Raw genomic sequence first — 25336 nt, forward strand, 5'->3', positions numbered from 1 at the left:
CTTCCTTTTTATTTTGATTTGTTGTTTAGATGAGAATTTTTAAATTAAAATCCTGGGCATGTTGTTACTGATATGTGGCGTAAAGGCTAATAACACTGTCTCCCACACTTTTAGATATATTGCCTGAATGTTAAAATGGAAGAGTTATAGCTTTGCAAAGTAATCAAACTGCCGTTGTTATGTTACAATTTATGGCTTCACTGGAATTTCATATTATTTGCTTTCTAATCTGAAGTTTTAACTGCGGATTTGTTGCTATAGTTTTTGGTTGTAAAATATGAATAATGATAGAACTGTATCCATTCTATATTACATCTAGATAAGACATCTTATTTATACGGAAAATTGTTATTTCACCAGACAAAGTTCCCGTAAGGAGAAACAATGAAGCTTACGAAGAAATTCCAGATAAATGCGATGTGACCTAAATGCTATGTTTCTACTCTGCTGACTGTTTTCTGCCAATACCACTACCAGTGTCAACTTAGATTATTGAGCAGGTGTAACCAAGTCCATGACTGGGTGTTATCATACTATTAAGTATTACTTACCTACGCTTCATTTCCATAAACAGACAGAATGAATGAATAGTAAATGTCACCAACTGAGCAGTCACATTAGATATTAAACACTACAACACGGTTTTACAGTGGTTTTCATTTTACGGATTTCAGGTCTAAGCGCGTCTATCAACTTGGAAGCGGTTCGTATTATTTACTAAAATATTTAGCGTATACCGTAAATGCTGATATAAAGCTACATAATTGCAAGTTCCACCAAAATCTGTTCAGTAGTTCTTTTATAAAGTACTTACAAGCATACGCGCATTTCTATAAGAAAAACTGATGACATTCATTCCCTACAAATCATACGCTGTAAAATCAAAACCTCCTCAAAATAAAACATTACATTACAACTATAAATAACTTAAAAGGAAACACAAATAAATTAACCGCAACATGTCCGGATCTCAATTTATGGCCGCCATTTTATCCGGCATTCCGAAATAACGAGAGATGCAACATTAAAATTAGCATAGTCAGCATTACGCCAGGAAGTCCCAATGCAATCTTCCCAAGATTTATGCGCTGTAATGTTCAAGAATGTATTTCGTCCAATATTCAATAAGCCGCGATCTCAGATTGGAATGAAAATTTACTGCTGATTGAAGATTTCAAGGAAGATATATAGCCTACTTATTGTGACAACTATAAATAACGTATTTTGTAAAAATCTCTGCAGATACACACAGCTGACGCGAATTTTTGGCTGTTTTGTTAACGGTATGTAACCCTTCGTGCGTAAGTCCGAATTTTTTCGTATTCCCTCCTTCCTCCTTCGATTTTGTTAGGTTTCTAATATGATAAACCTTGATCTCAAATTACCTATCCTGGTGCAATTTTCAATCAACAATCGAGTTGCATGTCATCCTAGATATTATTCTGTAACGAAACTTTCTATTCGTAAACCAGTGTATGTAAGCTGTGATCTTTATCAGCACCTTAGCAGTTTAGCTAAGGAAATTATTAAAGGCAGCGAGAAGCAGCCTCCGCGTTCAGCGGCTTTACTTAAGCCCAAGATTACCGTACCGATCCATGGGTCTTGATGCCAGTGACGTATACACAGGCTTGGCTTTTAAAGTATGTAAGTGGTGAAGAATTACGTTACACTAATATTATAAACGTGAAAGTTTGGGAATGTGACTGTTCGTTACTCTTTCAGGCAAAAATAACTGAATGGATTTTGATAAACTGTAGTACCTAATATTACTTGTACATAAATCATAATGAGGTCACTTTTATTCAGGTACGACAAGCAGTTCCTATAGAACATGGGTGAAACTGTGGTTACAGCTAGTGTTAGAATAAACTCTAGTATATTATATAGTTTTTTATGTTATTAATATACCATTCGAAATCATTAATCGATAAAAAAATAATTTCAATGTGTTGGTTTTCTTGGCATATACTTACAGCGCTTAGAAGTTTCATTAGGCGTTTTGATTCTCCGCTCGGATTTTTAAACGACACATTTTGAGCGACAAGACACTTATCGTGCGGTTCCACCAGTAATTTTTTGAACCTGTGGTTGTCAACCGGTTGCATTAGCAAACTGCAAAAACCAAGCAGAAAATGCGCTAGTATCAAGCGCTGTTACAAGTTAAATCGAATCGGCTTTTATGCAACAGTATATTTTAATAAATTGTACATTTAAAACAAAAACCCATTCACAATATTTGCAGTAAGATACTCGTATTTTCAAATTCTTATTAATTTTACCAGTTTGTTTTACAGTGCTTAATGATTTCCAATTATTTAATACTTCATAACAATTAAATACTTTTGAATGTTATATTATTCGATTATTATTTATAACAGTATAATTTGTTTCAGAGAATAATGTAGTTTTGGTTTGGACGTGTTTATCAACTTTTGGGTATGACGGAACAATTCGTGGCAGAATGAATTTAAATTAAAATACATAAGAATCAGTAATACAAACTGTTTATTAATGCGTTGATACTTACAAAATAGCACTATGACGAGACTATTTTCACATTATTTTTGTTTCTCTCATCTCTGGATCTCTGGTAAAAGAACACTTACTGAGAGCACTTAGAATCATTATACATGCATAGTTAAGCTATTATAAAATTGTTTTCCCAAACCTTCAATGCGCTATGAAATGTCTTTAGCAGGATTATTCCAGGCCTGTATTTTGTTGCTACCGAATATGACGAATATCAAATTCGAGGCGATGTATATAGCTGAAGCCAGGTAAAATACTATGTGCCACTGCTTAGGATCTTTCTGAAACAAGAGAATATGAATTGCTTTATGCTGTCTTACTGTGGCATAATTAAAGAAGATGATGGCAACCAAAATGACAAGAGAAGATGCCAAATGACAAGATGAATGTGAATAACGACCTTCAAACTAAACTCATGTGAATTCAAAAATTACATACAGATGTGTGGCATCAAAAGTGATTGATTACCACGGAATTACGTAATGTCTTGTCTCCATTAGCTTAAGTTTCATCAAGAACCTCTACGTTTAGTAATAAATTTCATCTTTACCTCATCCTTCAGTATAGCTCCGGCAACTAAGGGTGCAATAAGTCCTACACCAGTGGCGGCGAAGTTGGTCAGCCCCATGAGACGACCCGCGAAGTTTGGAGCCATATCGATGTGCGTGATCTTTAAAAATAGATATTTCGAGTATAGAAAGTATAACACAATATTAAAGGTGCAGTTGTGTTTTTTATTGTGTTGTTATTTCCAATGCGACTTCTAAGATAAATGATGGCGGTAATAAAAAGGTAATTAGTGAAATCAGGCGATACTTTGTGATAGTTTAATTCCGCGAAACAGTAAATCGAAGCTTGGATGCAGAATGTAATCCTACTACCTACCACTTGACCGCATGTGTGTATGTACGAGAATAGAATAAGGTTCTGTATAAAGCCGCGAGTGATTTTCTAGAAGAATGAATACTACTAACATTTCATCTACGAAGTTCTTACCAAAAATCCCGTCAAATTTCCCGCATTGAGTCCGACCACAAGCGCGAGCAAAACTATACACGCAGTCGTATGACCTGGTGGCACTTGACACAGAACTATTAGCATTATGGCTGGACCAAATTCACCTGCAAATAAATTTAATAATACAAATTGTTTCATACCTATCGTGGCTGATATAGATGGATGGATTAAAAAGGGTAAAAATGATGATCAACACAAACCAATGGAGTTCGACACTTTCCTGCAAGTCGCAGTGCTGCACCACTTGTGTCTAAGAGCATAATCCGTCGCAAAGCCAAATACAAAGCTTAAAGCATACGTTGTAAAGTAGGGGATAGATGATACCACACCGTTCTGTGAAAAGATAATATGGATGGTCTGTAGTCGTGAATTCACATGTTTCCAACAACTACATATTTATATGTAATTCATCAAAACTTAAAATCTTGACTGGCACATAAGATACTCTCTTAAGCCAACAATTGCTAAAAATAACGGCTAAGAATCATGAGTAATCTTGGGTTTTATAGTATGAAGTATTTCAATTGTATTAAAATTTACCGTTTTTATATGAATATTCAGTATTTGGCCCATGTACGAAGGTATTTCTGTCATAAGAGTCCAAAAGCCCCAGTTGTGCCCGCTGTGCATTATCAGCAGAGCATAGAACGGGACACTAGTGAGGATCGCCTTCCACGGGGTTTTCAAAGTCTGCATACAATATGACAATAAAAACACATAAATAAATAGGACAATTGTCTAAAAAAATACTAATTACCATCTCATCATTACCATCTGTTCACCAACTTGTCCCAATGAAGTTTGTATTAACAGTCTTTCCTCTGGACTAATCATTTTGGACTTCTGTGGACTATCAGATCCGACAAACGTATAACAAAGCAACCAAATAATGCCCACTATACCATTGGAATAAAAGATTGCTGGCCATTCCCACATATCAATTATAAAACCAGAAGCCAACAGCTGCAAGCCCATTCCAAGGAAGGCCCCTAAAGGAAAGTTGATGTTTTAGAAATTAAAAAGCTTCCTTGAAATTCTTGAGGATGGACGTACGTACCTGCATAAACAAAAGATACGCATCGTCCCTTTTCCTCAATGGGGATCCATTTACTAACTAAATAATGTGTAGCTGGATATGTGCCGCCTTGAAAGAGACCTTGCAAGAATCGACAAAAGCAAAGTCCTTTCCAACCCGCCTGAAAATATCATGAGAAAGTGATCCTATTGACATTTTAATTTAAAAATTTAATGCAATATAATGGATCTCTGATAACTACTATGAATCACCAAATAACAAAGGAGTTTTTCTGCGTTTGTTAAAATCTCACCTTGTGTGCTATATAGGGTATTAATAGCGACACTACAGAATTGATACCAATGCACATTATCAGAAGAATTTTCCCTCCATATCTAGCAGCCAACATACCGCTAGGGATTTGGAGTATAATGTATCCCCAAAGGAAAGATGAAAGTATTACGCTTTGAGTTTGCATGCTCCAATCAAAGGTCTGAAATAATAAGAGCCATTAATACAACGAAAAAGATGTGTTGGTTCAGTAAATATATAACGCGACTGCAGCTGTACACTGGGTCTCGGGTTTGATTCCCAGGTTAGGCCGAAATTTATTGTCCTTACATCTTCTAGCATGCGTTTTCATACTTTTTATATTATTTATAGTTACGTAGCCCCCTTCTAATACTTACACTCTCACTCGTCATTGCGACTATTGCCATACTCATGTTTATTCTCATCGTGAATGCCGTCACTAGGCCAGTGAATAAAAGAAACACTTGAATGTGCCTGATTCCGCAACAACCCACTGCAAATTAGGAGGAGGATTACTTTAAGCTGAAAGGATTATTAAATTTTACTTGTAAGATCTTGAATCATTACTTACTTAGAAGCTATTTTGGAGGTTATTCAAGGCGTACTCGCCAGGTCTAGATACACCATAAAAACAAAGAAAATCATTTATCAAAATAAATCTGTATGGTCAACAAAAAAATATTAACATGGAAACGTCATAATACTTCTGCCGTCACCGCGATGCTTTCAAATAAACCAAAGATAATACAAAATATGACATTTTCTTTTTTAGAAATCAGAATCCATGATACTTTATATCTTTTTTAGTTTCTATTTTGACGAACGGCACAGGTAGATCAGCTGAATGGTCGATCGGTGGCTTTATTTACAAAATATAAAGAGTATTTCTTTTTCAAACGGTGTGCATCTTGAGGGTGTATCGATATTTAAGTATTGAGCACATTTTGACAGAGATCCTAAGAGCTCTGCCTCACTAGGACGCCATGGCAACGTCGCCAGCGGCATAGGTCTGGCTTGGCGACGTCACCAAATTGGAAGCGTGGCCACGAGCTACAGTTCTCTACGTGGCTTCTGGATACTCTGGCAGCTTGGCGACGATGCCACGGTTGCCACTATAATGTACACGGTACAGTGCACGTCGCTCACTCAGTCGCCAGTGTGGTCGCCAGTCAGCGTGCTATTTCTTTAGCGATAACGTAAACAATTGACTGTCGAGACGCCATGGCTCGACATGGCGACCTTTCGATGCCAGAAGTAGCCAGGCTTGCACAACTGGCGACGTCGTCATGGCGTCTCATGGGGCAGAGCTCTAAAAGGCTATGCGGAGATTGAACGGGAGCGAAGAGCGTTGTGTGTGCGGGCTAGCATGTTCGTTTATAGGCTCACATTGTTTACCGTAGATATCAAAGAAGCCTTTTTCTTATCCTTAAAATATACCTTACTTTACCTTAGACGCACCTGTACGGAGAACTGACGTGATGCTTTACGTGTATGCTGTGATCTTTCTAAGACATTTGATTGCGTGAGTCACAATACCTTTATTTGCAAACTAAGCCATTACGGAATTAGAGGTAAAACTCTTATACTTGTCCTGTGCTAGTTGTCAGACAGAGAGCAAAAATTTAGACATAAGCGTTGATCCGCTTATGTCTAAATCTTCAGGGTCATTATTAAAATGGGCGTGCCTCAAGGTTCAATACTGGGTCCCTTTTTGTTTCTAGTATATACATAAAAATGATCTCCCGTATGTGGTGTCTGACATGGCAGACATAATTCTATTTACAGATTTGTTTAACAAATTCTTCTTTAAAATTATCTTGCCCTGTGCATGTAGATGATTGCGTGGCTGGTTTGCGGCTAATAATTAATTCCTTTTTAGTAATGGCGTGCATTCGGAGAGGCCCATAGGCCTCTATATACTATACACTATAGTGGACTGCGATGATGATGTTGATGATTATGAATGGCTTTTTGCAAGTGTGTTTTTTACATTACATTTAGTGACAGGGTTAAGTTAAAATAAAACACGTAGGAATCAATGATACACATTCTTTAGTATTGCGTTGATACTTACACATCAATTACATAATTATTTTTTCTAGAGATATTAGTGATCATTTGTTTACAGACAGGCGATGGTGGATATCTATACCGGTGCTTATTGCAACGGTAACTTGTTTCCCAAGTGATCGCAGACACATTGTCACCCCCAGCGGAATAATGAATTATTTCATTCAACTCCTGTAAAAGAACACTTGCCCAGATAATTCTTTAACTTTGCAAACATGCTGCACAGGTGATGCAAACCTTAAATACACTATGAAACATCTTGAGGAGGTTTGTTCCAGGGCTGCTCTACGTTGCTAGCAAATACGATGAATATCACATTTGTGACGATGTACACAACCGAAGCCAAGTAAAACACCATGTGCCACTGGTTGGGGTCTTTCTAAAACAAGAGATGAATTATTTTCTGCTGTTGTACTCGTTCATCCTTGAGCCCTTGTCACGTTCAATTTTGATTTCATGCCTTTAGTCAGGTTATAATAATATATCGCCATACCAAATCACAACCTTTAACTTTAATACCACATTTTTGTATTGTATTTATTATCTTGCTTATGCTTAGACTACGACGATTTGCAACGACATTCAAACTAATTTAATATGAATAAAATCGAAAGAGATTTCCTGTCACGATATTTCGTCGGCAAAATGCATAACATTATTTTTAGTAGGCGATGGGTATGCTACAGTATCTAAGAAGCCGAAGTGAAGCCGGATTGTACCAAGTTGCTCTAGCGTGCGTGCCCGCCACCCATTCGGTATGCCTGAGAGAATGAATCTCTGAATCATCTTCAGGAACTTATCAGTCTAAATACACATAACTTTCATCCATACGTAAAATATCTGCATTTAGAGCTAAATTTGCCCTTTACCTCATCTTGCAGTATAAGACCGGCCACCAGGGGTGCTATGAGTCCTACGAAGTTGGCAACGCAGTTGGTCAACCCCATGAGAGGGCCAGCGAAGTTTGGAGCCATATCGATGTGCGTGATCTTCGAAAACGGATATATCATTTTATTTTGAGTTAGTTATAAAAAGCATAAGTATTATGTCATCAGAATAGTCGAGATTTTACTACGCTGTTATTTTCAGAGTACAAAAGAATGTGATCTAAATAAAATATACAAACATTTGAACATCTTTAACATTCGTTATCGGTAGTCAGAAGACAGAAAGTCTGACAACAAGTCTTACCCCAACTTAACAATTTTCCTTATTGGGTTGCACGGGTAACTGGGTTGAGAAGGTCAGGTAGGCAGTTGCTCCTTGATGTAAAACACTTATGCTCAGCGCATCCGCTTAGACTAGAAGTAAAACCCAAGATAGTTGGGAAAATGCTAGGCAGATGATGATGTACTTTGTGACAACTCTCAACTCAACTAGTTTGCCGTCAAGTTTTATGTACATGCAGTATAGTGTCTAGATTTGTTTTTGGCCAATGGCCAATGCTACTTCTAAGATAAATGATGGAAGATATTTAATAGTTTTAAGGTTTTTACCATAAAACCCGACAAATTTCCCGCATTAAGTCCGACCACGAACGCGAGCAAAAATATACACGCATGCGGATGACCTGGTGGCACTTGACACAGAACTATTAGCATTATGGCTGGACCAAATTCACCTGGAAATAAATTCGGAAATACAAATTGTTTGAAATATATTGTGGCTGGCAATGGTGGATAGAATGAAAAAGATAAAGAAAATGATGAACACAAACCAACAGAATTGCACACTTTTCTGCAAGTGCCGATGCTACACCATTTGCGTTTAAGAGCATAATCCGAAGCAAAGCCAAATACAAAGCTTAAAACGTATGTTGTAAAGTAGGGAATAGATGATACCACACCATTCTGTGAAACAAATTATGGTCGTGAATTCACCAGTTTCACCAGCATCATAAGGAAACCTGGATTTGGTTTACCTTTTTTATATGAATATTGAGTGCTTGGCCCATATACGAAGGTAGTTCTGTTACTAATGTCCAAAAGCCCCAGTTATTCCCGCAGTGCATTGTCAGCAGAGCGTGAAACGGCACACTTGTGAGTATCGCTTTCCACGGGGTTTTCAAAGCCTGAATACAATAGGAAAACAGATACATAAATAAATGGGAACCATGATTCTTAAAATATAATAACAATCTGCATATTACCTTTTGATTGCCAACTTGTCCCAATGAAGTTTGTATTAATTGTCTTTCTTCCGGACTAATCATTTTTGACTTCTGTGGACAATCGGCTCCAAAATACACATAACAAAGGAGCCAAATAATGCCCAATAAACCATTGGAATAAAAGATTGCTGGCCAATCCCATATATCAATTATAAAGCCAGAAGCTATTAGCTGCAAGGCCATCCCAAGATAGGACCCTGTAGAAAAAAATGATATTTCAGAAATTAAATTTTATCCTTGTAAATTCTTGAAAATGAACGTACGCACCTGCATAAATAAAGGATACACATCGTGCTTTTTCCTCAACGGGAACCCATTTACTAACAAGATAATGTGTGGCTGGAAATATACAGCCTTGAGAAAGACCTTGCAAGACACGCAAAACGCAGAGTCCTTTCCAACCTGTCTGAAAACATCATGAGAGAGTGATTCTAATAACTTTTTAGAATTAGATTCTAAATTCTTTATAACGACTGTAAAGCACACAGTATTGAAGGGATATTTCTGCGTTTATCGAAATCTCACCTCGTATGCTACAAAAGGTATTAAAAGACACGCTGCAGAATTGACAGCAATGCATGATGCCAGGAGAATTTTTCCTCCATATCTGGCCGCTATCACGCCGCTTGGAATTTGGAGTACAACGTATCCCCAAAGGAAAGAAGAAAGTATCACGCTTTGAGTTTGCATTTTCCAAGCAAATGACTGAAATTATAAGACACTATTCAAACCAAACAACAGTGAAATGTTCTCAAAATTGTTTCTTTCCACACTAACATTATTCCATCCCCTTGGTTTCCAAACCAAAGTATCCAATAAAAACCACATGCCCGAGAAATTAAACCTTATCTAATAAGTTTTTTTTTTACTATTGGCAAAACATTGTAGTACTGAAGAAATAGGACATGAAGAAATAGGAAATGGGTTCTCCAGCTAAGAGAGATGACAGGATTAAGATATTTTATTTGTACCCTCAGGAGGAACAAGCACGGGACCTAAGCTATTATTTTTGTCCTTACATCTGCATGCGTCTTCATACTATTTATATTGTTTGCAGAAGAAAGCAGAAGGGTATATTGCTCGTTTCAGTCACTCAAACGTCTCCAGAAGTTCCTGCCTTTTCCGACAAAAATGTCATGTGACCATGTGTCTGAATTCCGGAGCCAGCTGAAGTGGCTGCCAATTCGGCAGCGTCGAGATGCTATTCTATTTGCGATCATATTCTGTCTTTTCTTTTCTCTCTTCTTCACAATCCCAACGCTCCAAATTATCTTAAGGAACGCTTTGAGTTCCTTGTTCCTAGAGGCAAACCCTGTCACTCCTCTTCATCTCTTCTACTCCGTGTCCCTCCTCATACTTCGAGCCGTTACGATGGATCCTTCACTGTTCGCGCTGTGAGGCTTTGGAACGCTCTGCCTCACAGTATACGTGACAGCACATCGTTAGCTGTCTTTAAGAGACGAATTAAAGAACATTTCCTGTCAACATGACCTTATTTATATGTATGTATTTTTTTATTTATTATATTTTATGTGGTTTTATGTACATTGTTCTGGTGGGGGAGAGTGGGCCAGAGGTCCAGAGTAGACTGGAGGCATGGCGGCTGAGACTGGAGACAGTGGGTTTAAAGGTGAGCAGGAGTAAAACCGAATACCTTCATTGTGATTTTGGCGGTATTTCGGGACCCATGACCATAACCCTAGCCGGCATGCCCCTACCAGTTTGCTCCGACTTCCGGTACCTTGGTTCACTCGTCCAAAGTGACGGTGAGGTGAACAGGGACGTTACGCATCGGATCAATACTGGATGGATGAAGTGGCGACAGGTAACTAGCGCTATTTGTGACCCGCGGATGCCCCTCAAACTGAAGGGCAAAATTTACAAATCCGTCATTAGACCTGTCGTCCTGTATGGATCGGAGTGTTGGGCATTGAAAAAGAGGGACGAGAAGAGAGTGCATGTAACAGAAATGAGAATGCTGAGATGGATGTGTCGTGTTACAAGAATGGATAAAGTGAGGAATGATTACATTAGAGGAAGTCTGAAAGTAGCGCCAGTTACAGAAAAGATGAGAAGTAGAAGATTGTCGTGGTATGGACATGTAATGAGGAGGGATGATACGCATGCAACAAAGTGTGTGCTAAGTATGAATGTAGATGGATGGAGAGGAAGAGGAAGACCTAAGAAAAGATGGATGGATTGCCTGAAAGATGATATGAATAGGAAGGGAGTGAGTGTCAGTATGACGAGTGACAGGGGAAAATGGAAGAAAATGACATATTGCGCCGACCCCAAGTAATATTTGGGAACAGGGCAGGAGAAAGAAGATTATATTTTATGTTTTATTTATAGGTATATATTTTATGTTATGTAGTTTTATCTTTGTTTTGTTTAATTTTGTGCACTTTTTTAATTTTCTCTTCCCTGTCGCATCTCTCTATCGCTCTAAGGTTTGCTGTTAGAGAACCCAGTTCTGGGTTAAGCTCGCCTTTGTACATGTCTTCTCTGTGTTGTGTGTATTTTTATATGTTTTTGTGTACAATAAAGAATAATAATACTTCAGCGTGTTGGCCTCGGCCCCACGTTCGCCTCCCAAAAATCCGGGACTCTGTAGTCCCGAGGTCAGAAAGAGACATACATTTATAATAATTGATTACAAATATTAATACATTACCTACATAATAAATATTCATTCCAATACTAACTTTCTCAACTGTCATTGCGATTATTGCCATACTCATGTTTATTCGCATTGCGAACGCCATCAGAAGGCCAGTGAATTGAAGAAACACTTGAACATGCCTGAATCCCCAATACCCCACTGGAAATTAGAAAAGTTACAAACATTATAGTTTTGTTCCTTATAAGTAGACTAAAATATACTTTAGGCTGAAAGGGCCGTTAAAATCATCAAATAAATATATCCAACATTGGAATCATCAAAAACATCTAGCCCACATAATACTTCTTAAAGCTTATGACTTACTTAGAAACTGTTTTCTAGGGAAACCTGCTAAATGTCCATCTCATTCAAGGCGCATTCGCCAGGGCTAGGCACACTACAACTATAAAAATAATAAATCGAAAGAAATCTGTTTGATAAACAATAACACAGAAACGTCATTACTTCAGCTGCTGTCATTTACTATAAAGCTTTCAACGGCTTTCAATAATTCTATTGCATTTACTTGACTATGGTAAACTTATGATATCATCCATAACGATGTCGACAGTTCTGTCCAATTATCTGAGAGACCAGACGGGGTAGCCATAATGGCTTGGAAGATGGGAAGGTCTTTGATGTGGGTCGCAACATTCGTCGAAACCCTTCCACCTTCGTACCTGCCCAGTACGGTGAGCGGTGTCGGTGCAGCCGCTGCAGTCACGGAATGCTTCAAACGGCGTAAATATATTAACCTAACCGGCAATTACACGTGTGAGCCTTGGAACTTTGGGGTTGAAGCCTTGGAACCAAGGTGCTCAAATGTCCACAGACTTGGTACCCTCCCCAGTTTGATATGGACATTGTCAACAACTTTTGGAATTAGTGACAGGATGACGTTAAAATAAAACAAATAAGAATCAGTGATACAAAACGTTTATTATTGCGTTGATACTTACAAAGGATCCCGACATTATATATAAATACAATTATTTTTTCTAGAGATATTATTGATCATTTGTTTTTAGACAGGAGATGGTGGATATTATACCAGTGCTTATTGCAACGGTAATTTGTTTCGCAAGCGATGCAGACACATTGTTGGTCGTCTAACAATACCCCCAGCGTAACTTGTGATAATGAATTTTATTATTCATTTTATTCAACTCTTGCAAAAGAATATTTGCCCAGATCATTCTTTAAACTTTGCAAACATGCTGCACAGGTGATCCAATACAGTTAAGCTATCATAAAATAATTACATACACTATGAAATGTCTTGAGGAGGTTTGTTCCAGGGCTGCTCTACGTTGCTAGCAAATATGATGAATATCACATTCGTGACGATGTATACAGCTGAAGCCAAGTAAAACACCATGTGCCACTGGTTGGGGTCTTTCTAAAACAAGAGATGAATTATTTTCTGCTGTTGTATTCTTTCATCTTTGAAGAGACTTGTAACGTTCAGTTTTTCCCTACCATAAATATACCTTTAGTCAGGTTGTAATAATATATCGCCATACCAAATCACAAACTTTAACTTTAATACCACATTTTTGTATTGTATTTATTATCTTGCTTATGGTTAGACTTCGACGATTTGCAACGACATTCAAACTAATTTAATATGAATAAAATCACAAGAGATTTCCTGTCACGATATTTTGTCGGCAAAATGCATTACATTATTTTTAGTAGGCGATGGGTATGCTACAGTATCTAAGAAGCCGAAGTGAAGCCGATTGTACCAAGTTGCAATGTTGTCCTAGCGTGCGTGCCCGCCACCCATTCGGTATGCCTGAGAGAATGAATCTCTGAATCATCTTCAGGAACTTATCAGTCTACATACACATAACTTTCATCCATAGGTAAAATATCTGCATTTAGTGCTTTTGGCCTTTACCTCATCTTCCAGTATAAGTCCGGCCACCAGGGGTGCTATGAGTCCTACGAAGTTGGCGACGCAGTTGGTCACCCCCATGAGAGGGCCAGCGAAGTTTGGAGCCATATCGATGTGCGTGATCTTCGAAAACGGATATATCATTTTATTTTGAGTTAGTTATAAAAAGCATAAGTATTATGTCATCAGAATAGTCGAGATTTTACTACGCTGTTATTTTTAGAGTACAAAAGAATGTGATCTAAATAAAATATACAAACATTTGAACATCTTTAACATTTGTTATCGTTAGTCGGAAGACAGAAAGTCTGACAACCAGTCTTACCCCAACTTAACAATTTCCCTTATTGGGTTGCACGGGTAACTGGGTTGAGAAGGTCAGGTAGGCAGTTGCTCCTTGATGTAAAACACTTATGCTCAGCGCATCCGCTTAGACTAGAAGTAAAACCCAAGATAGTTGGGAAAATGCTAGGCAGATGATGATGTACTTTGTGACAACTCTCAACTCAACTAGTTTGCCGTCAAGTTTTATGTACATGCAGTATAGTGTCTAGATTTGTTTTTGGCCAATGGCCAATGCTACTTCTAAGATAAATGATGGAAGATATTTAATAGTTTTAAGGTTTTTACCATAAAACCCGACAAATTTCCCGCATTAAGTCCGACCACGAACGCGAGCAAAAATATACACGCATGCGGATGACCTGGTGGCACTTGACACAGAACTATTAGCATTATGGCTGGACCAAATTCACCTGGAAATAAATTCGGAAATACAAATTGTTTGAAATATATTGTGGCTGGCAATGGTGGATAGAATGAAAAAGATAAAGAAAATGATGAACACAAACCAACAGAATTGCACACTTTTCTGCAAGTGCCGATGCTACACCATTTGCGTTTAAGAGCATAATCCGAAGCAAAGCCAAATACAAAGCTTAAAACGTATGTTGTGAAGTAGGGAATAGATGATACCACACCATTCTGTGAAACAAATTATGGTCGTGAATTCACCAGTTTCACCAGCATCGTAAGGAAACCTGGATTTGGTTTACCTTTTTTATATGAATATTGAGTGCTTGGCCCATATACGAAGGTAGTTGTGTTATTAGTGTCCAATAGCCCCAGTTATTCCCACAGTGCATTGTCAGCAGAGCATGAAACGGCACACTTGTGAGTATCGCTTTCCACGGGGTTTTCAAAGCCTGAACACAATAGGACAACAGATACACAAATAAATGGGAACTATGATCCTTAAAATATATGTAATAACAATCTGCATATTACCTTTTGATTGCCAACTTGTCCCAATGAAGTTTGTATTAATTGTCTTTCTTCCGGACTAATCATTTTTGACTTCTGTGGACAATCGGCTCCAAAATACACATAACAAAGGAACCAAATAATGCCCAATAAACCATTGGAATAAAAGATTGCTGGCCAATCCCATATATCAATTATAAAGCCAGAAGCCAACAGCTGCAAGCCCATCCCAAGATAGGACCCTGTAGAAAAAAATGATATTTCAGAAATTAAATTTCATCCTTGTAAATTCTTGAAAATGAACGTACGCACCTGAATAAATAAAGGATACACATCGTCCTTTTTCCTCAACGGGAACCCATTTACTAACAAGATAATGTGTGGCTGGAAATATAAAGCCTTGAGAAAGACCTTGCAAGACACGCAAAACGCAGAGTCCTTTCCAACCTGTCTGAAAACATCATGAGAGAGTGATTCTAATAACTTTTTAGAATTAAGATTCTAAATTCTTTATAGCGACTATAAAGCACACAGTAATGAAGGGATATTTCTGCGTTTATCGAAATCTCACCTCGTATGCTACAAAAGGTATTAAAAGACACGCTGCAGAATTGACAGCAATGCACGATGCCAGGAGAATTTTTCCTCCATATCTGGCCGCTAGCACGCCGCTTGGAATTTGGAGTACAACGTATCCCCAAAGGAAAGAAGAAAGTATCACGCTTTGAGTTTGCATTTTCCAAGCAAATGACTGAAATTATAAGACACTATTCAAACTAAACAACAGTGATATGTTCTCAAATGTTTCTTTCCACACTAACATTATTTCATCCCCTTGGTTTCGTCTTTTGACGATTTCCAAAGCAAAGTAGACTAGCCTAGCCAATAAAAACCACATGCCCAAGAAATGGAACCTTATGCAATAAGTTTTTTTTTTTTTTACAATCGGAAAACATTGTAAACTACAGAAGAAATAGGATATAAATCCTGACATCATAGGACTTCCTATGGACTTAAACTATACTTCAGTGCGAATGGGTTCTCCAGCTAAGAGAGATCATCCTCCGAGCCTTTTTCCCAATCATGTTGGGGTCGGCTTCCAGTCTAACCGGATGCAGCTGAGTACCAGTGCTTTACAAGAAGCGACTGCCTATCTGTCCTCCTCAACCCTGTTACCCGGGCAACCCGATACCCCTTGGTTAGACTGGTGTCAGACTTACTGGCTTCTGACTAACCGAAACGACTGCCAAAGATGTTCAATGACAGCCGGGACCTACAGTTTAACGTGCCATCCGAAACACAGCCAATGGTTTCTAAGATATACTTAGAAAGTACATACAAACTTAGAAAAGTTGCATTGGTACTTGACAGACCTGGAATCGAACCCGCGCCCTCATACTGAGAGGTTAGTCCTTTGCCAACTAGGCCACCACGACTTCCAGCTAAGAGAGATGACAGGATTAAAATATTTTATTGTTTCCCTTAGGAGCAACAAGCACGGGTTCTAAGCCATTATTTTTGTCCTTACATCTGCATGCGTCTTCATACTATTTATATTGTTTACAAATTTTATACATTACCTACATAAGAAATATTCATTCCAATACTTACTTTCTCAACTGTCATTGCGATTATTGCCATACTCATGTTTATTCGCATTGCGAACGCCATCAGAAGGCCAGTGAATTGAAGAAACACTTGAACATGCCTGAATCCCCAATACCCCACTGGAAATTAGAAAAGTTACAAACATTATAGTTTTGTTCCTTATAAGTAGCCTAAAATATACTTTAGGCTGAAAGGGCCGTTAAAATCATCAAATAAATATATCCAACATTGGAGTCATCAAAAACATCTAGCCCACATAATACTTCTTAAAGCTTATGACTTACTTAGAAACTGTTTTGGAGGTAAACCTGCTAAATGTCCATCTCATTCAAGGCGCATTCGCCAGGCCATTACACTACAACTATAGAAATAATAAATCGAAAGAAATCTGTATGATAAACAATAACACAGAAACGTCATTACTACAGCTGCTGTCATTTAATATAAAGCTTTCAATTATTCTATTGTCCTTTCTTGGCTATGGTAAACTAACGATATCGTCCATACCGATGTCGACGATTCTGTCCAATTATCTGAGCGAGTCGGATCTAACGATAGCAAGAGACCAGACGGGGTAGCCATAATGGCTTGGAAGATGGGAAAGTCTTTGATGTGGATCGCGACATGCGTCGACTCCCTCCCACTTTCCCAGCTTCCCAGTACGGCGAACTGTGTCAGTGCTGCAGCGGCTGCAGCCGCGGAAAGCTTCAGACGGCGCAAATATAACGGCGTATACCTAACCGGCAACTACATGTGCGAGCCATTTGGGGTTGAAGTCTTCGAACCAAGGGGCCTAAATGCCCACAGACTTGGTACCCTCTCCGTAAATGTCAGTCCTGCGCCTGATCTCTCTTCGGCTTGTCGGATTGCCGTCCCGTCGGGCTATGAAAGTGAAGGAATAGTGAGTACACCTGTGTCTGCGCAAATGCTTGTGCACTATAATAATAATAATCTGACCTGCGCAGTTGGCTTATCTCCTTATCGAAGCCGATATTAGGCTAGGAGGACATGGATGACTAGTGAGATCAGTTTTGGCATGGATGTGGTCATCAACTTTTGGAATTAAATAAAACAAATAAGAATCTGTGATACAAAACGTTTATTGCCTTGATACTTACAAAAACAATACATAATTATAATATTTTTTCCGCAGATTTAAGCGAACAATTTCTTATAGACGAGCGCCGGTGGACACTTGAACAACTAAGATGGACGAGACGCGATGGTATCGCAACGATAACTTGCTTTCCCTGCGATTGCAGATCCATAGTCTGTCGTCTAACATGACCCCTAGCTTGTTATAATGAATATGACGAGGCTATCGGCCCACTATTTTGTTTCACTCAACTCTTGTGAAATAACACTTACCAAGGTAATTACTAACATACAACCTATAATCATTTTCCTGAACCTTCTTGAGGCGGATCGTTCCAGGCCTGCTTTTCGTTGCTAGCAAAGAAGATGAACACCAAACTCGCGGCAATGTATATAGCTGAAGACAGGTAAAATACTATGCGCCACTGCTCAGGATCTTTCTGAAATAAGAAATAAATAAACTTTTTGCTGTTCTTTATACTCCGTAAAGCACGGGAGCAAAATAATGACCAACGCATACCGGGGGAAATCACAAATACAACATAAATTCCATTGTTTCAAATTCATGATGTGGAATTGAAAGAAAGCAAAAAGAAGGAAATAAAACTTTTAGTTGATTCATTGTCAAAAATATTTTGAGCTCCTTTACCTCATCCTCGATTATAGCTCCGGCTACTAGGAGCGCCATGATTCCCACAAAGTTGGCGATGCAGCCGGTCATCCCCATGAGAGGGCCCGCAAAGTTCGGAGCCATATCGATGTGCGTAATCTTCAAAAAATTATATTTCGTTTCATTATGATCATAAAAAAATATCGCAAGATTATATTTAAAGTCGAGTTCCCTACCATGTTGTTATATTCAGTGCTACTTCTAGGATTGTCAGTGGATAAAAATTTGCAAGATTCTTACATTAAATCCCGTCATATATCCCGCATTGAGTCCGACCACGAGCACAAGCAGAACTATGCACGCAGTCACCTGACCTTTTGGTACTTGACAAAGAGCTATTAGCATTATGGCTGGGCCTAACTCACCTGGAAATAAATTCAATAATACAAACTGTTTGATGTGTGTCATGGCTGATACTGATGGCCGGATTATTCTTTCCGCTTCGATCCCTCCCTGATGTTTTAGGATTCTTGAACCAACCCGGGCAGGAGCGAGATAAACTCGGGAAGTAAGATTGAGGTATGAAAAGATGGCCACTTCCCGGGCTCGCCTTATCCCTGCCCGGGTTGTTGCAAAAACCATTGTTCACTTTCCAAAGGAGCCGGGCGCTACCCCTGTGAGCCGTCTGAGGGTAAGCCCTTGCACTGTCGCTTATCTCTATCATACTGCAAATATTTGCCTCCATTTTCACGAACAGCGTTATTTCTGATGTTAACCCTCCTTGGTAATAGAATTTGTTGGTGGTTTTCCCTTGACCTGAATTTAAAGCACTGAGTCCAAAGTTCCCTTAGTCGCCTCTTACGATACCCTCGAGATATATAGATATTTAAAACGGGAGCTGCTCATCACAAAAGTTGGATTAAAAACCAATCACACAAACCAATAGAATTGCACACTTTTCTGCAAGTCCCGGTGCTACACAACTTGTTTTTAAGAGCATAATCCGTCGCAAAGCCAAATACAAAGCTTAAAGCGTATGTTGTAAAGTAGGGGATAGATGATACCACACCATTCTGTGAAAAATAAAATTAAAGTAATGCTCTTGGTGACCGGTACAAGTAGTTTTATTGCAATGTGGAGCATAAGGTAATTTAAAGAAAATTTAGTTATCAGTCTATTCAAATCACTCATTTAGTAATTAATCAAAACTTAAAATCTTGACTGGCATACAAAATAATGAAAATGAAAACTAACCAAATACAATAGTTTTGGAAGGTATCCTGAATTGGGTTTACCTTTTTTATATGAACATTGAGTGCTTGGCCCATATACGAAGGTAGTTCTGTTACTAGTGTCCAAAAGCCCCAGTTATGGAAACAGTGCGTCAAGAGTAGGGCATAAAATGGCACACTAGTGAATATCGCCTTCCACGGGGTTTTCAAAACCTTAACACAATAATACAATAGAAACACAAATAAATAGGAATATCAGCTAACCAATCTCATTTGCACATTGCCTACCTTTTGTGGACCGACTAGTCCCAATGAAGTTTGTATTAACAGCCTCTCTTCCGGACTAATCATTTTGGACTTCTGTGGACTATCAGATCCAAAATACATATAAGAAAGACACCAAATAATGCCCAATATACCATTGGAATAGAAGATTGCTGGCCATTCCCATATATGAATTATAAAACCAGAAACCAATAGCTGCAAGCCCATCCCAAGGAAGGCCCCTAAAAAAATAATTGTTTAAGAATTTCAATTGGAGTATGTAACTTCTTCAATTGGGTCATATCTGAAATCATACCTCCATAAATAATGGATACGCATCGCCCCTTTTCCTCAATGGGGATCCATTTAGTAACAAGATAATGAGATGCTGGATATATACTGCCTTGAGAAAGACCTTGCAAGACGCGACAAAAGCAAAGTCCTTTCCAACCTGTCTGAAAATAACATGTAAATATTTAAAAATTGTAATACAAAATAGTGGAACTAAGTTAAATATTATGAATACAATTATGGAATTACTCAAAATTCCCGCATTTGTCAGAATCTCACCTTGTATGATATATAAGGTATTAAGAGCGACACTATAGCATTGACAGAATTGCACATTATCAAGAGAATTTTCCCTCCATATTTGGCGGTCATCAGACCGCTAGGGATTTGGAGCACAACGTATCCCCACAGGAAAGATGAAAGTATCACGCTTTGAGTTTGCATGCTCCAAGCAAATGTCTGAAATAATAAGAGCTATTATAGGCATCCGAGACCAAACTCAGCCACGGGGGATATTCTGATAGGGATCATTCTCGAGGGATATTAGGAGATCAGCCAGCCACACAGGACATATAGTGCACAAGATTTTGCGTGGACACAGGCGCACTCCTTATTCCTTACACTCTTATAGCCCCATGGGACGGCAATCCGACTCCTGATTTGCCTCTAAAATATCCTATAGATAAAAATATTATTAAACATTTTGTTGTTGTCATTATATCTGTATGCATCTTGATGCTATTTAAATTGTTCAAAGTTACAATCTAGGTAATGTTTATTTCAATACTTACCCTCTCAGCCGTCATTGCAACTATAGCCATACTCATGTTTATTCTCATCGCGAAGGCCAACACAAAAGAAGTGAATAAAAAAAATGCTTGAACATGCCTGATTCCCCAATACCCCACTGGAAATTAAAGAGAATTTATAAAAGTTAAAATTTTATTTTTATTTAATCTTCAAATATTATAAGTCCAAGGAACGTTTACAACTTATTACTTTCTTGGGAAGCTTTGGCAGTAAACCTGCTAAGTATTCATCTCCTTCAAGGCACATTCACCAGGGTTAGACACACCATAATTATTTATCAAAAGAAATATGTATGGTAAACAACAATATTACGAATGTCACCGCGTCAAACACCACTTTGACTGTGCACTTGACAGCTGTCTATTTTTACGCGACGTGACCAGACGTGACGGGGCGATTTCATGAAATTCACCAAGAAAATTGGTAGTTAAAAGTCTACATAGGTTCAGTCTTTCAAGAGTCGTTCTATGCAATTAAAGATTTCTTTCTTTCTTTGAAGTAATTTATAATCTTCAGTCATTTCCGACGTCAGGCATCGTGAAGATTTCCAAAAAAATATCGCATTAAATATCTTCCCACGAAAGTACCTACTTTCAGGAACTTTTATTTACAAATAACTTTTTACAATAACTTAATAATAAATATATATACAACATACACCTAACTTATTACCTAATATATACACTTACTATAAATAAAAATATTTAAAAAATTGCATCAAAAAACTCCTCATCGCTGCCCACCGGGAGTGTACCCAAGAGGCTGGCAGCATTGCCACGTTGGATGCCTTTCAGGTACATGGTATGAAAGATGGTATGTAAATCAACAGCAAAAAAGGATATATGGATAAAACACATGGTATTATTAAGGTTGGAGCTGTTGCCGTAAGTTAAAAGTAATTTTCGAATGTGAAAAGACCTCCTTTTTTAATCATGCGATTACATTTGTCTGAATTTAGCGACTGAATCATTTAGACGACTGAATTTAGTCCATTGTGATAAGTATGGCCTAAGCGGCGGAATGGTTGACATCAAGAATGTTGGAGTGGGGGTGGTTAGGTGGCACTATGCACCTTAGGGTCTCAGCAGACATATCAACTAAGGAGAGAATCTCACCGCCTCGCCTTTCCCCTTGGCGTCATACTGTGGATGAGAAGATCTGGCACGTCAGCTACAGCTTGGCGAGAGCTTACTGTCCGAGCTTACTATGCCAACCGCTGCCTGGCTGGCGGTTAGGCGGCATTAATTTTTAGATAGTTCTAAGCATTACTATCATTTTGAATTCATCCCTATTCTATGAGTTTTTATTCATCGTTGTTTTATTGTTGAAATCGAACCTAACAATAGTGAGAATTTCGTCAAACACGCGGGCGTGCTTCAAAACACTGAATACTTCCAAAAATTGGATCCGCAGTTCGTATGAATGGAATGGTTTCTAAGGATTCTGAACTAAGTGATAGAAACCACCCATGCTCCAACATTCTTGATTGAATGGCTCGGTCTTTCAGGAAACTGCATTCGTGAAAACAATTAAAATTGCGGTTGATTTATGTTGTACATTTTTATTTATATATTTACAATGTTTGGAAATATTTTATACGGTGACATGTAAAAACATTACAATATACTTCCTAAGTCCATTCACTAACTCCACAATCTGCGTTTGTTACCAATATACAACTTAACAATATTGATTTTCCAACTAAAATGGAGATTACTACAGGAACGGAACAGCATGATGACATTAAAATTTAACGTCCCAATATCACTGTTCTACAATTTTATCGGGATTGGTTTCTGTTTCTAAAAGAAAAGAAAAAAGAGGTTAAAATAGTAAACAGCTATTGTGTTGAGATTTCTTAAGTTCTTCCTTTACCTTCAGGTTCATTCCAAGGTTGTCTGGCACTCGTTCCAAATATTATGAAGATGATATTACTGACGATGTAGATACATGAAGTTACGTAGAATACCAGGGCCCATTGTTTGATGTCATACTAAAAAAAATCAAAGAAGTTATGATTTTATTTCATTTAAGTTTTCCAAAATAATATTTGAACGAAGAATTATAATGAAACTCACTTGATCCTCCAATATAAGCCCAGCAACCAAAGGAGCAATAATAGACACGACGTTAGCAAAGAATGTGGTGATACCCATCATCGTTCCAGCGAAATTAGGAGCCATGTCTATGTGAACAAGCTGTTAGATATAGACCAGAGTTAGAAGAGCTTTAACATTCAAATCCTAAAATTTTTCTACCAAAATTTAATTTATTCGAAAAGTTAAAGAATATAACCATAAATCCAGACAGGTGCCCAGCATTTAGTCCAACAACAACGGTCAATAGGCCGACTGCTTGAGTGACATTACCAGGCGGTGAATGACATAACGCTATCAGAGCTAGTGCAGGGCCAAATTCACCTATTAAAATACATAATGATTAGGATTTTCAATGAAGCCAGCAAAAAGATCAAGGTACCCTGGAAAATGAACATACCAATAGAATTTGAAACCTTCCTGCAAGTGTTGATGCTGAACCAATTTTTCTTTAAACCGTAATCTGATATGATGCCACACGGGATGCTTAGGATATACATAACGAAGTAAGGAAGAGCTGAGAGGGTACCATTCTGTAAATTAAAATAATCAGATCTTGAAGTTAAAGGACAAAGATTGCAATGAAAGTAATGATAATATGGACTTACTGCCTTTATATCCACTTTAAGAATCAGATTCATGTACGATGGTATTTCAGTCATGAGGGTCCAAAAACCCCAGTTGTGCCCACTGTGCATTACAATCAAAGAGATAAAGGGCCTACTAAGAGCCAGTTTCTTCCACGGTGTTTTCAGAATCTTAAAAAAATTAACAATACAGGTAAAGAAGACGTTAAGTATGGCTCCATGATACTGAATGATCAATGAATCTAACTTGAGATTAAATCGATAGATAACCAACCTTCTGACCATTCAAATGTCCCAAAGAAGTCTGTATATACAATCTCTCTTCCCTGGTAATGTGCTTTGATTTCTGAGGAGAGTCAGCTCCAAGGAAAAAGTAGAACATGACCCAAATGGCAGCAAGGCTACCGTTTATGTAGAAAATAGCCGGCCATCCCCAGTAGGCTGCTATATAACCAGACGCTACTAATTGGATGCCTGTTCCAAGCAAGGTCCCTAGACAACAAAATAATATGTCACTCACAACTTCTGATAGTAACTGACAGATTTGATCAAACTCACAAATAAGTTACCTCCATATATAAAAGTACCAAGGCGTGCTTTCTCTTCAAGTGGAACCCATTTACCTATAAGGTGATGCATGGTTGGGTAAAGACATCCCTGAGAAAGACCTTGGATGCCGCGAAGTACGCAGAGTGCTTTCCAACCTCCCTAAAAATTAGGACCAGTCAGTAATTTGAATGTCTCCTTACAAATACTGGTAATCTTATGTAGTATGGAATATAAGCCTACCTAGGTGCTTGGAAAAAAAACTGATATTTATGACAAGTTTATCAATTTTCTAAGGTCAGGTGTATAATAAAACATGGAAGTAAATAAAGTATGAGTTGATATTGAAAATTCACTCACATAATGTGCTCCAAAAGGTATCAGAAGTGACACAACTGAATTGACGGCGATGGATATGGTAACGAGGATCGTACCACCGTATCTGGCAGCCAGTTCCCCACTAGGGATCTGCAGTATAATGTAGCCCCAGAAGAAGGAGGAAAAGACAATGCTTTGGATTTGCATGTTCCAGTCAAATGGCTAAAGAAATTAAAAATGTTAAAGGTAGATAAACATCTATTTCCCAGAAAGTACGCTTATGTATTAAGTCTGTGAAGTCCAAAATGGATAGAGTTTACTCACATCTTCACTTCTTTTATCAGTCATAGCGACTATAGCCATACTGATATTGACCCTCATGGCAAATCCGAGCACTAAGGCAAAGAACAACAAAAGCACCTGCAGGTGACGGATTCCAAAGATTTCTATGGAAAAGAAGAATTCAATGAAAAAAAAGTCAGTGGGTCTTTTTAGAAGTGCTGAAAAATCTTTAAGATCTTTAATTTATCACTTTGTGCTTATTTTACTTACTTGAACACATCAGTGGCGCTATTTATCAACTACCCAGGCAAAGTCTTGTCTCCATCGACCTTCTTTGGACGTCTTTGGATTTCAAGGTCTCTTATTTCTATCAAGAAATCATTATGCATCAGTTTAGATACGATACTACAAACGCTTCAGAAATTTTACATTCAGCCTTGTTCCAATTGATTTTTGATACCATATGTTTTATTGAAGGACGTTAGAAAATGAAAAATCATGCTAGAATAAATCTGTCACTGTCAATATGACCCATGTCAATGCGTCGAGAAACATAGTCGTGTGATGAAAGCATATGAAAGTCGTAAAGCTTTAATAAGGTTTTATTCTTCTTTAGTAATTTGTCAGTTACCTGTGTTTATTACCATTGATAACTCCTA

At 38.1% G+C, this 25336-nt stretch overlaps 5 protein-coding genes across 6 annotated transcripts; all 5 read right to left on the reverse strand.

The window, feature by feature from the left end:
• Positions 1-2487: 2487 nt before the first annotated feature.
• LOC110379720 (putative inorganic phosphate cotransporter) lies at positions 2488-5603 on the reverse strand. 2 transcript variants are annotated; one of them, XM_064035969.1, is made up of 10 exons: positions 5445-5603; positions 5251-5366; positions 4875-5054; positions 4604-4742; positions 4318-4535; positions 4087-4236; positions 3747-3879; positions 3526-3650; positions 3080-3199; positions 2488-2806 (listed from the first exon to the last, which is right to left on the reverse strand). In XM_064035969.1, coding segments are annotated over exons 1-10 (1203 nt in total). In that variant the 5' UTR covers positions 5446-5603; the 3' UTR covers positions 2488-2785. The 2 variants fall into 2 exon arrangements, with proteins under 2 accessions (XP_063892039.1, XP_063892038.1); XM_064035968.1 differs by having other exon boundaries at positions 2488-2810.
• Positions 5604-6938: 1335 nt separating this feature from the next.
• Positions 6939-12239, reverse strand: LOC135117244 (putative inorganic phosphate cotransporter). Its single transcript, XM_064035957.1, has 10 exons — positions 12100-12239; positions 11819-11934; positions 9639-9818; positions 9381-9519; positions 9093-9310; positions 8865-9014; positions 8661-8793; positions 8440-8564; positions 7813-7932; positions 6939-7322 (listed from the first exon to the last, which is right to left on the reverse strand). Coding segments are annotated over exons 1-10 (1314 nt in total). The 5' UTR covers positions 12101-12239; the 3' UTR covers positions 6939-7190.
• Positions 12240-12702: 463 nt separating this feature from the next.
• Positions 12703-17267, reverse strand: LOC135117245 (putative inorganic phosphate cotransporter). Its single transcript, XM_064035958.1, has 10 exons — positions 16831-17267; positions 16550-16665; positions 15510-15689; positions 15251-15389; positions 14963-15180; positions 14731-14880; positions 14527-14659; positions 14306-14430; positions 13679-13798; positions 12703-13174 (listed from the first exon to the last, which is right to left on the reverse strand). Coding segments are annotated over exons 1-10 (1314 nt in total). The 5' UTR covers positions 16832-17267; the 3' UTR covers positions 12703-13042.
• Positions 17268-17625: 358 nt separating this feature from the next.
• On the reverse strand, positions 17626-21180 carry LOC110379714 (putative inorganic phosphate cotransporter). The gene is made up of 10 exons (XM_021339475.3): positions 21038-21180; positions 20830-20945; positions 20318-20497; positions 20064-20202; positions 19772-19989; positions 19547-19696; positions 19192-19324; positions 18552-18676; positions 18291-18410; positions 17626-18081 (listed from the first exon to the last, which is right to left on the reverse strand). Coding segments are annotated over exons 1-10 (1320 nt in total). The 5' UTR covers positions 21039-21180; the 3' UTR covers positions 17626-17943.
• A 1186-nt stretch (positions 21181-22366) lies between these two features.
• On the reverse strand, positions 22367-25167 carry LOC110379711 (putative inorganic phosphate cotransporter). The gene is made up of 11 exons (XM_021339472.3): positions 24948-25167; positions 24720-24841; positions 24438-24617; positions 24101-24239; positions 23806-24023; positions 23553-23702; positions 23345-23477; positions 23144-23268; positions 22927-23046; positions 22724-22841; positions 22367-22650 (listed from the first exon to the last, which is right to left on the reverse strand). Exons 1-11 carry the CDS (start codon positions 24955-24957, stop codon positions 22613-22615), a joined length of 1353 nt encoding a protein of 450 aa, XP_021195147.2. The 5' UTR covers positions 24958-25167; the 3' UTR covers positions 22367-22612.
• Between the last annotated feature and the right edge of the window lie 169 nt (positions 25168-25336).

The sequence above is a fragment of the Helicoverpa armigera genome, chromosome 8, assembly GCF_030705265.1.
Source record: "Helicoverpa armigera isolate CAAS_96S chromosome 8, ASM3070526v1, whole genome shotgun sequence".
Lineage (NCBI taxonomy): Eukaryota > Metazoa > Arthropoda > Insecta > Lepidoptera > Noctuidae > Helicoverpa > Helicoverpa armigera.

Bases quoted from the DNA above. Each gene is read 5' to 3' on its own strand.
- LOC110379711 (XM_021339472.3), bottom strand. The intron at 24,240-24,437 runs GTGAGTGAATTT...CCTAATTTTTAG, and splicing joins TACCTTTTGGAGCACATTAT to GGAGGTTGGAAAGCACTCTG. The intron at 23,703-23,805 runs GTTGGTTATCTA...AATTTTTTTAAG, and splicing joins GACATTTGAATGGTCAGAAG to ATTCTGAAAACACCGTGGAA.
- LOC110379714 (XM_021339475.3), bottom strand. The intron at 20,498-20,829 runs GTAAGTATTGAA...TTATTATTTCAG, and splicing joins TTGCAATGACGGCTGAGAGG to ACATTTGCTTGGAGCATGCA. The intron at 18,677-19,191 runs GTTTGTGTGATT...ATTTATTTCCAG, and splicing joins AAAAGTGTGCAATTCTATTG to GTGAGTTAGGCCCAGCCATA.
- LOC135117245 (XM_064035958.1), bottom strand. The intron at 14,660-14,730 runs GTAAACCAAATC...TTTGTTTCACAG, and splicing joins TCAATATTCATATAAAAAAG to AATGGTGTGGTATCATCTAT. The intron at 13,799-14,305 runs GTAAAAACCTTA...CCGTTTTCGAAG, and splicing joins GAAATTTGTCGGGTTTTATG to ATCACGCACATCGATATGGC.
- LOC135117244 (XM_064035957.1), bottom strand. The intron at 9,311-9,380 runs GTGCGTACGTTC...TTTTTTCTACAG, and splicing joins TGTATCCTTTATTTATGCAG to GGTCCTATCTTGGGATGGCC. The intron at 8,794-8,864 runs GTAAACCAAATC...TTTGTTTCACAG, and splicing joins TCAATATTCATATAAAAAAG to AATGGTGTGGTATCATCTAT.
- LOC110379720 (XM_064035968.1), bottom strand. The intron at 5,055-5,250 runs GTAAGTATTAGA...TTATTATTTCAG, and splicing joins TCGCAATGACGAGTGAGAGT to ACCTTTGATTGGAGCATGCA. The intron at 3,651-3,746 runs GTTTGTGTTGAT...ATTTATTTGCAG, and splicing joins GAAAGTGTCGAACTCCATTG to GTGAATTTGGTCCAGCCATA.